The following is a 17,147-nucleotide window of genomic DNA, read 5'->3' as shown; positions in this document are numbered from 1 at the left end:
TTATATAGCACCGTAAAAGTGTTCTTCCAAGCTGCCCCATGACTTAGTATGAAAACAATGTAAGGTAGCTCATTATCTTGGTAAGGAAGAATGAAGCTGAGGACGATTTGCTTTACTTTAGGTCACCTAGAGTGCTTCCAGGCAACACCACCAATAAAAGTTTGATACTTTTATTATTTTCCTATAATTGTGCCTTACAGTTCCCAGATGAAGGACACAGTGGTTGTTTTCTCTACTCCTACCTCTACCAGCAGGCAATCCTCCCTCCTTCATCCTGCCCCCTCTCCCCTCGAAAAGCATATGGGATACAAAATAGGGTGGTGGATTTGTGGTAACTGCTTGTTACCCTCTCTGAGCTCAGCAGCCCTCATCCTTTCCCAGTGCTCACCCTGTGGTGGCACTGATGGGATTCCCTCTGTAGCAAGTTGAGCCCTGCCTTAAAAAGCAGAGTGTGGATTTCAGTGCCAAAGAAACTCTTGGTTCACAGACTTGAAAGGCTGGACAAATAGATCAGACCTAGCTCAAACAATAAATTAAAAACCTGCTGGTACCAAGTTTACACAGAACACCCTTCTATCCCACATGCACAGAAAATTTCCTTTGCAGAGAATTGTGTGCATTGCACATGTATTTTCCTATCTAGGTTCTTGCTTATTTCAAAGGAAGTCCTGGCTGGCAGCATGTTCTCACATGGTATGGTGTGGCTCTGTTTTTATGCACAGTTTCCTACACAGAAACAATAAGTGTATCGGCTAATTATCAATGTGCTTTTAATTCTTACACTTAAAAATTTTTCCATGTGGGAATTAACACACGTCATAGACAGTTTCAATTGCTCACATGCAAATTTGGGATTCGCTTTGGTTTCCAGAGTTTGTGTGTCTGATCAGCATCAGCGTACACTCCAAGTACTCTGTTCTGTAGGGGATGTCTTTTTTAAAATGTTTGCTACTAGATTTGTCATTCTGTCTGTATCAATGTCCCAAGTATTTGGCCATTAACAGGGAATTATGTGGAATTTACTCCCAGATAAATATTTTGAATTTTGCCTTGAGTGCACATACATGTTAAATGCACATACCTAAACACTAAGCTATTAAGTAGTCACATCCTGCCCTTTCAAATGCTGCAGGCAGCTGATGAGATTCAGTCTGAACTTTGTATATTTTGCTAGTAGCCAAAAGCAAAACAAAACACGCAAAAACCAGACGCGTTCTCTTTGCTTGCAAATCAATGCTGGGCAGGCTGTGACAGAGTAAATAGGAATCTATCAGAGCAGCCTACCACTCGTGTAAAACACCTGTCCAAACGCAAAACAGAGCGGCTGGAAAGGGACTCAGGCACCGGTTCTATAAGGATCTTACAAGCGCACAAGAGCGTCCCCATTTTCACTCGGTGAGGAGCTGGTGGAGGGCGCCCTTCAACACACACGCGAGTCTCGCGTTGATCCTTTTCTTTTTCTTAGACGGAAACTCTTTCCCCGGAGGAATTTCGTAGCGTGTGAAGCTGCCCTGGATGCGCGAGGAGGAGGAGCAACCACAGCCCCCAGGAAGGCGGGAGGGGTGGACTTGGGTGCCGTCGGCGTCAATGAATGAAGGCGAGAGCGTCTCCGCAAGCCGGGATGAGGCGCCCCTAGTGTTTTCTCGGCGCTGCAAGCGGCCGGCTCCGGCAGCTCCGTCCCCTCCGCAATCCGAGCCGCGTCCCCTCCTCTTCTCCGGCCTGTGACCGAGCCGGGCCCAGCTCAGGAAGGAGGAGGAGGAGAAAAACAGGGAGCAGGAGGAGGAGCAGCCGCCGCCGGATGCGGCGAGGAAACAGCTCCGGCTCCCCTACGCAGCGCTGCCGGCCACTCACCTGAGCGCGTAGCGGCGGGAGGAGGAGGAGCCGGCCAGGCTGCTGCCGCGGTAATCCCGGCCCAGGGGGCGGCGGCGGCGGGCGACCCAGAACCCATGGCAAGGGCTCCGGGAGCCTAGAGGCGGGCCGCCTCAGCCTCGCTCCGAGGAGCCGCGCCGCAGAGGCCTGCGAGTCCAGGGCGGGTGGCGGCGGCGGCGGCGGCGGGCTCGGCCATTCCCAGCTTGGCCCGGGCCGGCTCTGCAGCAGCGCCTCTCCCGCGCAAGATGTCCACCCGCACGCCGCTGCCCACCGTCAACGAGCGGGACACCGAGAACGTGAGTAGTGCCGCCGCCGCCGCCGCCAGTGCCTTGAGAGCCCTTCTACTCTGCCAGCCGGCGCGGGGCTCGCTCAGGCCGGAGTCGCCCTTCTTGGCGTCGGCCGGGCGGGTTTTTTGAGGGGGAGAAGGAGAGCAGGAGGAGGCTTGGCGGCCACGGCTTCCCCGTCTCGCGTGGGTGAGGGACCGACCACCTTGAGCTCTCTTTTTTCCTTCCCCGCATTTCTGGGGGCACTTTAGGAACCGGGCAGGGACTGAGGGCAGCCCCTTTCCTTTCGCCTCCCTTGCCCAGCCAGGCCTCCGCCGGGTGGCCCCTCGCGCGCCTTTGCCTGCACTGCAGCCACGCCTCAGTGGGATGCGCTCTCTCCTCCCCATGCCACACCCGGGGGCTGCTTTCTTCTCCTTCTCCTGCTTTCCCCTTCCTTCCTTTATGCAAGGCACCCCCCCAAGCCAGACCAGGCAAAGTGTCTTCTTTGCATGTCTAGTTTGCAGCTAGCCTGTCTCTTGTTTTCACACAGAGCTCTGTCTATGCTTTCAGGTAAACTTTCCACATGGCTTCCCTCTCCATAGGGCCGGCCTCCCCTCCCTGACTATACTCTCTTCTTCCTGCCCTGCCTATTGCCAGGCTTGCATCCTTCCCTGGGCCGGGCCGGTGACCTCCAAAAGCCAGGCTGCTCTGTCAATCCATCACTCGGGGCTAGGGCAGGATCTGCCTTCACTTCCGCTTGCCCCTCGCCCCTGCTGGTGATGTCTGTGCACGAAAGCTTCTTCTGAACTTTGCTCCTTTTGTTCTGGGGGAAAGCTCTGGTCTTTCTCCCTTAGATCCTTATTTTTTATTTTATTTTTGGTGGTGTTGTCCTAGTGGACTTCCCCTCCCGGTGGGGTGACTGTTGGGGGAGAGGCTTAAGATAGCAGCCAGAGAAATTATTAAGCAGGGTGATCCTCTTCCAAGGGAAGGTTGTTATAGGAGCAGTACAGAACAGGAAAATGAGAGCGGAAAGCTTTGTAATGACCAGGGTTCAGTGCATACAAGTGCCTTCAATTGCTCTCTGTTTTGTAAATACAAACATAACCCAGGATGAAAGATGTTGCGGCTTTGGGGTAGCGAAAACATGTCTGGAATGCCTATTTCACATGGTTAGTAGCAAAGGGAGACAGAAGGTTTAGACTCTGTAAAATCTGGCTTTATGTCTGCACGTGCTATTTCTGGTAGGCATGATTAATGGGAAGTGAACTGTGTGTGGGAGGGAAAAGACATATTTGTAGTGAAGTAATCTAACGGCCTGAACTGAAGCAGACTTTACTATGTTAATGTGAAATGGGATACAGTGTGAACAGGCCCATTGACTTCGCTGGCGCTGTTGACAATGTTCACTTTTCTAAGCAAGCAGTGTTTATCCTTTCCTGGGGACACTGTGTCAGTGTCCTAGGCACTATTCACATACTCTGGTTTGGAGAGTTGGATTTAAGGTGAAAGTGTGTGACAACAAAGTGAGGAAGGAGACAAAAGGCAGATTATGAAAATCGTGGCTTCTGTGGATTGTGCAATTTCAGAGTTCCATGGTGCTGTAATAAGAAATGCTGTCCAAAGAAACTGCATTTAAACATATTATAAATCTGACTATCTTATCAATTTATGGTGTTTTTAAATGTAAGCTAAAAAGTGTACATTTTAGTATAGTGTAAATATATCAACCCCCCCCAATAATTCTCCCCCTATTAAGTTATTATAAAAGAGATGTTTGGAAGATTTTTATAGGATACAGAGCTAACAATATGTCTTTATCTCCCCCTTGTAATTAGTGTGGGAAAGTTATTGGTGCAGGAGAGACATTCACCCCAGTAAAATTTGACCTTAAATGAGCTTTTTGAAATATATTCTTTAATGGCGCCAGAATGTTCAGCAATGCTATCAATTTGTTTGAAGAGTGTTAAGAGACTCTCTAATTAATGATCTTTTTATCGCTTCTTAAAAAAAATGTACTTGCCTAACACTCCTGTGAAGTGAAACTTTATTGGAATGTATAATGTGTAGGATTGTTTTTAGGGAAAAGTTCATTGGGAAGATAACCCCCCCCCCAGTCTTTTAAAATTCTTTTCTAAACTCTGCAATGATCCATTGGGATTTAGGCTTGGATGAATTTTTAAGGGAGTAAAAATGTGCTGTAGTTGCCAAGTTGCAACCAGGAAATATTGTCCTCCCTCCCATTATGCTTGTTGGAACAAACGGTCTGAAATTGCCCCACAGCAGGCGGATCTGTTAAGAAAACAGGCACGATCACTTGGTTGTGACTTGACAATCCTTGGATGAGTTGAATTTTTTTCCCTTTATTTTTTTTGCTACTCAGGCTATTCATTTTTACAGTAGATAAATATGCAGGCATAGAGTCACTCAATTTATGCAATTCCCTTATCACATTGGGTATAGAGCAGATTATAGGTCTATAGTGAGAAAGAGTGTGATTGTCTTACCCACTGCGCCCACCTTTTCTTATATTCACAGAGTGAGTCAGCAGGTGGTAGAATTACTGAATAGGCCAAGCAGTTGTTCCTAAAGGACATTTTCTCTTCATTTTTACCTCTTGTCTCTTTCAACTTGGCATTCTTTTTGAGTATTACTTTTCGTTTGTGCTAGATCTTTTTGCTGATGGGTTTTGGGATATATAAGAGCAAACCAAATTGTGTGCTGGAAGGGAATATTTTCATATGCCTGTACTCACTGCAGTTTCTTCTGCAAGGAAGAATGAAGGACAATTGTTTTTCTAGCCACAATGCTCTTAAATGTAACCCCTTACAGAGGCAAAAATCTGTGTAAATTCAAAAGAGGTGCTGTTTTTATTTAGGATGAACATAATATTTTGGATTTTCAATCAAGGCTGTAATCGGAATATGTTTTTTGCTTTGACACAGCATGTTTTGACATAATGTACTTGAGAAATTGAATTTTATTGCTACAAAGTTTGAGCTGATAGTTTACTTGCATAACAGTACTTTACAGTAACATCAGGTTTTGTTTGTTTGTTTTGGTAAAGCAAATCGAAGCAAAGCACAGAGATGTTTAGGCTTTCTTTGGAGTCCTATAGCCAGTTTAAAATGGGTTTCTTGAGTAGTTACACTTAACTGCATTATGGTAACTTGTAGGAACTATAAATAAAGAACCAGGCCTTGTGGAGAGGATATTGAAAAGAAGGAGAAAGTAGTTGGTATCCTAGGGTGCCTTAGGGAAAGAATATTGGGGAAGCAAAATAGTATTTGAGGATCACAAGTAAGGATATGATTTGGGAAAAGTTCTTACAACATATATGTGCCAGCAGTACCAGAAGTAGCAATTTGTAGGCATTGAAGTAGTATTTGATTAGGGACCTAAAGCTAAGGTCTGGCTTTTGTGTCAAATGAATGTTCTACAGCTGTTATTATAAAACTGCTTCCACAGACTGGGCCTGCTCTTAAGCTACTGGAGCTATGTGGCAGGAAATCACATTGGATGAACTATTAATGTGTTTCTTGCAGCAGTGCTGCCTACCTCCAGGTAAAGCAATAGTGGTATAGGGCAGTGTTTTTCAACCTTTTTTGGGCAAAGGCACACTTGTTTCATGAAAAAAATCACGAGGCACACCACCATTAGAAAATGTTTAAAAAATTAACTCTGTGCCTATATTAACTATATATAAAGTAATTCTCTTGAATAGGAATCAAATAAACACAAAGAAAGTATTTTATAATTCTTGGACTTAAGAGCAGGGGTCCCCAAACTAAGACCCGGGGGCCGGATGTGGCCCAATCACCTTCTAAATGCTGCCCGCGGATGGTCCAGGAATCAGCGTGTTTTTACAGAATTGGAACCTGTCCTTTTATTTAAAATGCATCTCTGGGTTATTTGTGGGGCATAGGAATTTGTTCATATTTTTTTCAAAATATAGTCCAGCCCCAAGTAAGGTCTGAGGGACTCTAGTCTTGTACCTGAGTGACTTTTTGTGACAAAGACATGAGTGGAGAAGCTCCTGAGACATCCTGACATGATATAATTAACTGCCATGCCACACTTGAGAGCCCAGCCAATGTGGTGTTTCCCTTTTTTGTGATGATCTTGTGTACAATTCACGGCAGTGGTTGTCCACATACCTGTGCACGGCAGTGGTTGTCCACACCGTGCTGTCCCCCTGGGACCCTCACCATGGGCAGTGCCCTGGGACGCTTGACTTGCCCCCCCCCAGCGGTGCACAGCATGTGTGCTGCTTAGGGTGCTGGAGCAGCTAGCTCCTCCTCTGGCAATTAGGCTTCCTTGGGTTTTTTTTTATTCCTCCCTCCCTGCTTTTATTTTGGGGGAGAACATAATAAAGAGCAGGATCACTTCTGGTGAAGTCTGTAAAACTTAAGAGTCTGAGCATCTCACAATAATTTATTTGGTTATAAAAACAAAAGCATGTGCTTCAAAAATATCCACTTCAGCCCCTGGTCTCCTTTAAATAATGATCTTTAAAATGACAACAGTATGATGCAACATTGAACAAATTGGGCAGGTGTGTCCAAGCATCTCAGAACCACAGTTTTCAGTTAGGAAAATTAGTGATGTTTGTTTATAAGATTGTTAAGGCTCCAAAACTATAACGAATGACCAATGCATAAGGTTTGCACTGATGGACACAGAAAGCCCCAAGCCCCACCTCCAGCAGTGGGGCAGATCCATTGCTGCATCCAAAGTTATACTTTTGCTGGCCAGGACAAAAGGTGAGAGAATGGTTGTTGATTTGCCTGTTGCACTAGTTCAGGGCGGGTCAGAAACGCAAACCAGCCGGCGAGAAGCGCCCCTCATTCCGCCCTCCAGCGAAGCCCCAGGCCAAGCCCTTCCCGAAGGGAAGCTCCGCTAAGGCAGCCTCAGAAAGCGAGCCTGCTCCTTCCTCCTGCAGACTCGGGGACGACAGGGCTCCCTTCAGAAAACCGCTGCCGCCGCTCCAGCCTCCCTCTTGCCGCCTTCAAACCTCTTCCCTCGCTTGACCACCAGAGCTGCCTCGTGCCCGCTACTTACCCGCCACGTCCCCTCAGGGCGCCGGCCGAGCAGCGCTGCCGAGCGAGGAGGTTGCGGGGGAGGCGGAGGCGACGGCGAGACCAACTCGTCCTCCTCGCGCCGCCAAAATCTCACGCACGCGCATGCCACCAAGCGCCATCACCACACACGCCTTCGCGCCTTTATAGCACGTTGCCGGCCCCGCCCCTCACCCCGCGTTGGCCCATTTCCCAGTCACTTTAACGGGATCGCACTCCTATTGGGAAAGAAGCTGCAACCGGACTTCTTCTCCCTCCACTTAGGAGCAGCCCAAGTTCCCAAATCCGATTGGCCTCGGAACCCCACTCGCGACAAGGCGCGTGCGGAGCGCAGGACCCCTTCAGGGCCACGCCGACGGCCGAGGAGGCGGGGAACTCCGGCAGGCCGGAGGGCGCAGACGATTGGCTGGCGGGAGGGCGAAGGAAGGAGGGAGGCACTTTTGAGGCAGCCGGCGTCTCTTTTCGGCTCTGTGTACAAACGCGCGGGCTGACCCTGATTAGCTGAAGGAAGGCAACAACAACGGCCGGGACGTTTTTCCCACGGCACACCAGGCAACATCTCGCGGCACACTAGTGTGCCGCGGAACAGTGGTTGAAAAACACTGGTATAGGGAACAATCACTTTGCAATCCATCTCATGCAATTTCCTGTATACAGACATGACTGGAGCAGCACAGATGGAGCCACAGGGAAGCAGCTGCCTCACTGTTTTGGTAATGTTAGGATGAGCCCTAGCAGATACATTTCTGGATTTTTTTGAAATAAGTTTTTTTCCAGGCTTCAGAGTGACCAAGACATTGACAGATAGATGTATGGATTATTATCAAGGGCACCCTTATGGGCAAAGGTTGGGATTCTGATATGTTATAGAACAGACAGTAGCATTTGATGGTGAATATCTTCTCCGGTGATGTTTGCAATCTTGCTTTAATTGATTCTTCTTCTCTAATTAACACAGGATAACTATGCTAGTTTACCCAACTGCTGCTGCATGATAACCAAAGTGGCAAGTACTGGCAAGGCACAGTGGTTGAAGATGTTTAATGAATTGGAGATTGTAGTAGGATTTGGGCAAGGAATAATAACCACTAGAAATAGTGGCTGTTTATGCCAGTGATAAAATAATTAACTTTGTCAGATGACATGGTTGGGGCTAAATAGGTTTGAATGTGTTCTGGGTTCTCTCATTGGAAGTACAGGTATGATGGGGGATAAGGACTGAGATGTGTCATGCATGAGACACACACAGAGGAAGGCAACTTCAGAAAGGGCGGGAGGAAGGCAGTGGCACAATTCCTGGTCACATTGCACTGAGTTTGTGTCCCAGTGGAACGAACTACTGAAGTGTTTTAAGTGGGATAGCTCAGTCAGTAGAGCATGAGACTTACTCTTAGGCTCATGGCTTCGATCCCCATGTTGGGCAAAAAGATTCCTACATTGCAGGGGGTTGAACTAGATGACCCTTGTGGTCCCTTCCAATTCTGTGATTCTCCAGAGTGCTACATTAGGGCAGTGGAATCACTATACAAAAGGAGTTGCTTTACCCCAGCTGGTGCAGAAAGGAGTTTGTTCCAAGACAGCTGTAAAGATCAGAAATGTCATTAACGATGGGCAGGAAGGTGTTAAAGCAGAAGTGGGTCCTCTTTTCCTTTCAAACCTGTTATACACAGTTTTATGCCAAATTTTCTGAATTTCTGCAAAATGTGGAATAGAACATTATTCCTTTAGAGAAACTTCTTCATCATATTTTGTTGAATTGTTTCATGGCCAGGAGACTGTACATGTAATTTATATATAGCATGTAAATTTTGATCTAAAGTCTTACTGTAAGCAAGGTTAACTGTCAGGGACTAGCAGGGCTCGGAAGAGTGTGGGGCAGAGGCAGAGGACCAGGGGAGTGACTCAGGAGAGGGGACCAGCGATTTATGGGGTTTGATGCTGCCTGCAAGGCAGGAGCCAGAGCAGGGGGAGGAGGAAGAGTCAGGGTAGTCCAAGACAGAGGAAGGCACACAGGATATGGTAGAAGAAGAAAAAGAGGCGGCTCAGATGACAGATGGGTCTCCAAAAACCCCTCTGCCTCCTAAAACAAAGAGAAACTTGAAGCAGGAAGAACAGCTACAACTTCTGTACAGGAGAAGTCTCAGATTGTTGGTGTGCAACCCATCAGAGGAAGGTATATAAACAGGCCAGGTGGAGGGGGCCTCGCTTTTGCTGTGGGGGGCAGTCACCTAGTGGCTAGAGCAGGCATAGGCAAACTTGGCCCTCCATATGTTTTGGGACTACAACTCCCATCATCCCTAGCTAACAGGACCAGTGGCCAGGGATGATGGGAGTTGTAGTCCCAAAACATCTGGAGGGCTGAGTTTACCTATGCCTGGGCTAGAGGCATGTGTGTGTGTGTGTGTGTGTGTGCATCTGGAGCACTGCAGGAGTTGCTGTAAGTGCTTCTTTTGTAAATAAAGACTTAACAATCAGACACATGCTTTCCTTAGCTGGGATGGGCCAGGGCATTGACATACAGTATTGCTACTTAAGCAAGAGCAAGAGCACCTTAAGCCTTTGGATCTTCAACTTAACTTAAAGTTGTTTGTCTCTATACTATGACATTATTTCATGGTAGCTTTAAAAAACTCATAATTTTTCTGCTATAGACATGATGTACGTGGGAACAGTTTAGACTGAAAAACAAATCTGCGCGTCTCAAGAATGACATCATATAAAGGAGTTAGCTGTCAAAACAGGTAGGGATGGTAAACAAATCTCTTTTTTGAGGAAAGGACAAAGGTTTGATAATGGGTATACTGTAGTTAAAATGTAGAATAAAAGTTGGTTTGGCTATATTTATAAAGTTAATAATATCAAGCTTTGCTCCTGTGTAAGAAAGAATGGATCAGATATGAAGAGAGGAGTTGTGGGAGACAATTCTTGTTAAATATTTTCTTTCACTGCCTTGAGGAACATATGGCCTAATTTTTAAGCATTCCAGGTTCAAAGTAGAACTGCTGTTTGCCAATAGATATAGAGTGGTTTGGTGATGGGTGATAGCATTTCCACCCCCCTGGATATCCAAATGAATTGATCCAGACTAAATTGCTCTGAAACAACTGCTAGATGGCTTGGGGCCAGGAATCCTGCTCTTTTCTGCAGTGAATAACTTGTTTTTACACAATAAAATACTTGTGATAAAAGCTCGTCTGAATAAAGTTTAGGATTCTTGGGAAACCTAATCTGGTAAGGTTTTTTGTCTTGAAATTTTGAGTTTGAGTGAAGACTAAGAGTAATCTCATATAATTTCTGTGCTACCTTTTATTCCTCGTTTAATTCAGGGAACTCCATATTTGAAGAACTATCTGACAGTGAATTCAGTTGTGTGAGGCAATCTACACAACTGGATATTGTGTTGGGTATTGAGGTCACTTTGTGATGGGTACAAAATTTGGTGTTGGCATCTGTCTGTCTCTGGAGACAATAGATGAGTATGCCTTTGCAGGTGAAGTCAAACTGTTGGAAGGTTACAACGCCTGCTGTGGCTGTACTAGACCAAAGAGATACATGTTTAGTTGCAGCTGGGGCAGATGCACCATGGTATTTCTTCTCTCTGGGCTCCTCCCAGCAGTCATTCCTCCTCTGGTCACTGCTATGGACTGCATGACCTGACTGGCTGTCTCCAGTCACCACAATTGTCTTTCAAGAGATTCCCACATGGCGGGCTTGGTGTTGCCAGCCTTCATGTCACGATTGCAGGTACCTTTGTGACACAGAGAGTTGGTCTTCCAGCGGACTTAGTTCCTGAAGCCAGCTCCCTGTAAAGCACATCCTTGGGGATCCTGCCATCTTTCATTCTGTGGCCATGACCAAGCCAGCATACATGTCACTGAAACAGGAGTGCAGACATGCTGGGAATGTGAGCTTGGGAGAGCACACCTTTGTTTGAGACTCTGTCCTGCCATGTGATGCCCAAAATCTTCCTGAGGCAGCACATGTGGAAGGCATTGAGGCGTCGCTTCTGGCAGTTGTAAGTTGCCCACAACTCACTTCCACAGATAGCGTACTCAGCATGCAAGCCTGATAGACCTTCTTCTTGGTACTAGATGTTAGCATCACATTCTTCCACACCCTTTTGGAGCAACATTGAGAAATACATACAGTGGTACCTTTGGATGCGAACGGGACCCGTTCCGGAGCCCCGTTCGCATCATGAGCAGTCCGCAACCCACAGCACTGCTTCTGCACACTCGCGGGTCACGATTCGGCGCTTCTGCACATGCATGTGACGTCATTTGACCCGTCTGCGCATGCACAAACCGCCGAACCTGGAAGTAACCCGTTCCGGTACTTCCGGGTTTGGAGCGTTCGTAACCTGCGCCGTTCACAACCCGCAGCGAATGCAACATGAGGTACGACTGTATATAGTTTGTTGCAGATGAGATGGGTGGGGGGCAGGTTTCATTCTATTCATTTGAAGGCTGAACTTTAACCATAGAGTTGTAGCCCATTCTCACACATGTGTGACTTCATTGGATCCTTTGAATGTGAAAAAGTTCACTTGAGAATGGGAGATATTGTGGCATTTTTGTTAACACTTCTACAGTGATGGATGGCTTCAGGATATGTTAAGTTAAAAATATTAGTGTGTAATGAGGTTTCTCATTTTTATTTAAACTCATTTCCCCCCTCATGAGATTAGCTGCTATTTTGCTGGAAATAAATTAAAATGCTTTAAAATGCAATAAACATACTGTACCTTCTGGAAGTAAGCATTCCTTCTTTAATTTGTCTTCTGACATAACTGAGGTTTGGGAAGGTATATGCCAATCCTGTATTTATCCTACAAATTACATATAATTTAAACTGCTAATGGTTTCAGCTCTCTACTCTCTTGAATGTGCCATTTATCTAAACATATATGCATTTCATTATCTGTGTGAGGCTGTCAAGACATACTGGACACTGATATCCTCAAAGGCATATGGAAGAGTTTCAGTGTTGTGGAAAATATTTATCATAAAAAATCATGCTGGCCTTTAAAAATAGTTTTCATGGTGGCTTACTAAATTTTGGAAAGAAACAAAATACAAGAAATGGGAAGGAACAGCATCATAAAACAAAATGTAAAATCTTAGGAGGATAAAAAGGTCTTTGCCTGGCACTGGGTAGATAGTATCATGGATGCCAGGCAAGCTTCTAGTTCCAGAAATTGAGTGTCATAGCCAAAAATCTATCCCAAATTGCCACATGCCTCAGCTCAGATAGCAGCATACCCAGAGGAGAACTTTGACGGCTGATCTCAGTAAATGAGCAGGTAAAGGTAGTGATAGGCATTCCTTTGATTCTAGGTTGTGGCAGAAATGGTCCTGAGTGCTCAAGGTGGAAGAGAAGAGGAATGGAACTACCTGCTCAAGATACATGCTTGTATAAAGCCAATATTTTCTGTGGCTCATGGGAAGGAGGGACTAGGAGAAATAGTGCTGTTGGCTCTTTGTCCATAACTCATACCTCCCTCTTGCTTGTGGCCTTGAAGAGGGTTTTGTTTAAATCAACTAATACAGAATCCAGTAGTCCAGTTAGAGCCTATAATTGCTGGCCTTCTCCCCTTGATTTTTGTGCACTTCTAGTTTGCTCACCTGTGTTGCACTGACATAACTCTTCTCTGTTGTGCTATATTTCTGGGCATCCAGCCTCTACTATATTCAGTGGTGAAGTTTCTGTGCTCTGCATGGATGCCCATATTGGATGCTATGCAGGTCCTACAAATGTGTTCATATTTCTCATTTTGCTTTTATAAAACTTTGGTGGGTGGGGCATTCAAATTCTGAAAAGCTTTAAATGAGAGCTCAGAATAAATAATTCAAATGGAACATTAAATGAAAAATTCATTTCATTGAGTTCAGAATCTGCTTTTTCTTGTTGGATCTTGAATTTCCTTGGTACAGCATGAGAGCAACTCTTTATACAGCACACAAAATATACAGATAGATAGCACTTTAATACTTGTCTTATGCTTAGCATTGATTTCCTGATTTCATTCCTTGGGGGTATCAATATTGATTATACATTTTGTTAAATAAAATGAACTAGCATATGCTTGTTTGTTTTTAGCTGCATCTAAGCAACTTACCGCTCCATCAAGAATTGATGTAACTTTGTGTCTAAGAGTTTGAGATGAAATCTTGCTAGATGACTTTTAGCAAGTCTCTGTTATCTTTGTATCAGCTTCCTATCTGCAATATGTAGGAATATTATTGCTGTCTTGTCTTACAGAAATATGTTGTAAAGAATGCTCTTGCCGTGGGAGTGTATGGGTACTACCAGTACCAAACGACATCCCTCCTCTCTCATTGTATAGTACGGGGTGTGTTTGTAGAAATGTGACAGTGACATCATGTTAGTGTTTTACAGGTCTTCATAATTGGCTGCCACTTGTAGGGGCAGGGAAAACATGAATGTGATGTCATCTCACACTTTTTCCATCTGCACATTATGGGGGAGACATGAATCCGTTCTCTTTAAGACATTTATGTACAAGCACCAAACCAGGAGATTCTTGAAATCCCCCCCCCCCCGAAATCTGCAGTGAAACTGGGTTGTCTCCTGTTATCTTCATGCTTTCTAGTTGGAAGTAGCAGGTAATGGTTGAATTGTGAAGCTGGATTAAATCTTTTGTAAATCAACAGATATTACTAGGGTACTATTTTGGGTATCCTTTTCTCACGTTAAATCTACTTCATTAAGAGCAGATAGAACCTTCTGTAGTGAGATACTTCTCATAATGAAATGCATAGATTGCTGTAACATGAGTGTGTAGCTGCAGAGCAGCATTTTTTTTGTCCATTGGGAGATAAGAGTGCTTCCTTCGTATTGCCCTCCTGCAATGTCTTTTTATTGTTTATATGTAGGAGGGGTGGATGTAATTTCAGATTTTACAGTCTTTCCAAGCATAATAACTACCTGAAGGTCATTTCTGATAAGGTTGGAAAATTAAGAAATCATTTTATAAAATTGGCTTTTTTCATGGTTTATGAACAAAGCAGTATTGGAAGTGTTGAAAGTGAAACAAAATGGTTTTGCACTGTGCATTAGAATATGTTTGAACGATTGCTACTATTCTGTAGGTATGAGGCAAGCTATATTGCTATCATCTGCATAGGAAGTTGGTTAGGAATACTGGGAGTTAGAAATATGCCTAGAAATATGCTCAGTGAGAGAGTAGGAAATAAATTGCTTTGTTGTGTTAGTTTTGGTACATGGTGAGTATACAATCACAACTACTTTGAAGTTACATACTGATGAATGCTGGATTTGCAAACAACCTTAACTGGAAGAAAGCTGGGTCTGATTGCTGCTGTACCAGGCTGTCTTCTTACCTGACTTTTTCTGCCTCAAGGATTACCGGTACTCGCTCTATAAGGCAGAAGGAACTTGGGAAACTTGGCATGTGGCCTGAGATGGCAGTGGTCCTTCTCAGTTAACAACCACCAGAGCACCATGCTGTGTTTCCCAGATATTAAACACAGTGGGGAGTTTGGGTTTGCTGCTTTCTCCCACTTCTTCTCTTGGCATCTGAAGGGAAGTTTTTAATGTTTGAAGTTTTATTCTGTTTTTAATGTTCTGTTGAAAGCCACCCAGAGTGGCTGGGGAAACCACTCTGGTAGAGTGGCTGGTAGAAATAATAATAATAATAATAATAATAATAATAATAATAATAATAATAATAATTAATAATAAGAAGTTGTTGTTGTTGTTGTTGTTATTTATTAGCCAGGAACCACAGAAGGATGCTCTGTTAACTGGAATTAGTCTGTAAGGCAGACATTGGTCATGCTTGTTTGTGGCTTAGGTCCAAGCTATCTGAAAGACCATATTCCCTCATATAAACCAGCTTCAGTTCTGAGATTCAGGAGAGGCCCTTCTCTGTCCTGCCATCCTCACAGACATGCTTGGTAGGGGCATGGGAGAGTTGTATTGGCTGGGCATAATTATATGAAAATCATATTTTTCTGTATGTATCTTCATAAACCCACAATGATAACTATTGCTTTGGAATTTATTTTTTATTATGAAGGAAGAAGTCTCTGTTCCTTTGATGTGTGGTGTAGAGAAGCAGTAGGTGACTGTAAAACAAGTTCACATTGCTAATGAATCAAATAACTTTCCTCCCTCCTTTCAAGTGTTATCGTTCTGCAGCTTCTATAAAACTGTTCTGACCCAGATGCTATGATTTATTGGGCTTTCCTTTTCTTAAATTTTAACTATTCCTGGACTGATGTCTCTTTATGAAAGACTGGAAAGAGGAGGTGAACCAGGCTGCAGAGAATTCTGGCTGGAGTATAGGGTTGCTATCCTACCTACAAACTTCCCTTGCTCCTGGATTGCAGCTAAGAATATCTACTACTACGCCCATGGCATTGGTGTTGGCTCAAAACTGCTAATAGGAACTGGTCAGCAAAAACTGGGAAAACCACATAGCAGCCATCCTCAGACATACAGTTGAAAAAAGTACACGAGGAAGACAAGTAGAGCAACAGAGTGCTTGCTCTGGCAGCACGTGTACTGAAAGTGGAACGATACAATAAAAACCTGGAAAATTGCCTCTTAAAGTCTCCTGAACATGAACATCCCCCCTTCTCTTATTGTCAGTTGATCTGCCTGCTGTATCCACCATGGGAAATATGTAATAGAAACTTAGCACTAAGATCTCTGCAGATTCTTTGACTTAACGTTTTCTTCCCTCACATGGGCCAGTGCATCAACGATCCCTGGCATGTATCCCTGCTAGGAACAGACCCTTTGAAAATGAATTGATCTAAGAAGATCCTAAGGATACTGAGCAAGAGATGACTGCGATGGTGGGAGTGGTACAGTAGAGGCCTTTGACAAGCAGTTTCACTTGATTGTTTCATGGGAAGAAGCTTGTGTAATCCAAGTGTGTGGCTGGATCTTAATTAACAAAGACTGCTGTGTCTCCCCAGGTTTTCAGCTGGCAGAGAACAGAAGGACTCTGGCTACTTCCTGACTGCTTTTTAGCTTCTTGTTTGGACAAGAAGGATGGGTCCTTAGGAAAGCACCCACCACCACCCACCACTTATTATCCATCGCATGAAAATGTACCTTTCTGTAGAGGAAGATTAGAGAGATTTTGGATGCAAGCTGATGGTAGGCCAGGCAACCATGAAATCCCAGAACTAGTACTACTATGACCAGTGGGAAGAAAGGCAGGTTCATTTGCCTGTAAAGTTGTGGGGATTTTTGCTTCCTGCACATCTTACATTAAAAAAAGTTCTTAGACCTTATGGCTATGTAGAACTGTAGTGTGACCCAGGACCACCTACAAGTTTTATACTGTTTTACAACCTAATGTACTGTGTCCATACCTTTTTAGTTTTGGAAGTTTTTCTTTTCTTTTCTATATTGTATTGGATGTTGTGTTTTAATAGTGTTTGCTTTCATGGGAGGATAATATCTTAGAAAGGCAGCTTATAATGCTTGAAATAAAACAAATGAAAATAAAAACCCCAGAGCTAACAGGCTTTTGCTATATTGCAGTAAGAATCAGTGGTATTCTTGGGATTTGGTGGATCTGAAAAGGTACCCAGCTGACCAAACTAGTCTGTCTATCTTTATGGACTTGCCACACTCTTAGACAGATGATGATGATGATTTCTGGCAGAGTTGTTTGCCTGTATTATCTAACTTATTTATATCATTTAGCCGTTAGAATATTGCTGATAACCTATTTCTTGGTTTCCTCTGTATGTCTGTCTGCCAGTGACCAAAAATAGCCCTGGCTCCAATTACTTGTAGACAGTTGTTGAATCTAAGACTTTTTTCTTTTCTTAGGCCATGTGCCATTACGCTGTTGTTAATCTTGGGGCCATTTTTAGTTAGATCATAACATGAACCCCATGATCGACATTTTTAAGGATGCTTCTACCAAATCATT

General features: G+C 44.4%; 1 protein-coding gene across 7 annotated transcripts in view; it reads left to right on the top strand.

Moving 5' to 3' along the window:
• The first annotated feature begins 1,567 nt into the window (after nt 1-1,567).
• Nucleotides 1,568-17,147, top strand: part of MARK1 (microtubule affinity regulating kinase 1) — a 68,893-nt gene continuing 53,313 nt past the window's right edge. For 2 of the 7 annotated variants that reach the window (XM_033144745.1, XM_033144744.1), the window contains exon 1: nt 1,584-2,165. In XM_033144745.1, coding sequence (XP_033000636.1) covers nt 2,115-2,165 — 51 coding nt within the window. In that variant the 5' untranslated portion in view covers nt 1,584-2,114. Of the gene's footprint in view, nt 2,166-17,147 lie in introns of all 7 variants that reach the window. The other 5 variants (XM_033144747.1, XM_033144741.1, XR_004426275.1 and 2 more) reach the window with 4 other exon arrangements.

This window comes from Lacerta agilis, chromosome 3 (assembly GCF_009819535.1).
Source record: "Lacerta agilis isolate rLacAgi1 chromosome 3, rLacAgi1.pri, whole genome shotgun sequence".
Classification (NCBI taxonomy): Eukaryota; Metazoa; Chordata; class Lepidosauria; order Squamata; family Lacertidae; genus Lacerta; species Lacerta agilis.
The sequence above is the reverse complement of the archived record's forward strand: the minus strand, read 5'-3'. Positions and strand labels throughout refer to the sequence as shown.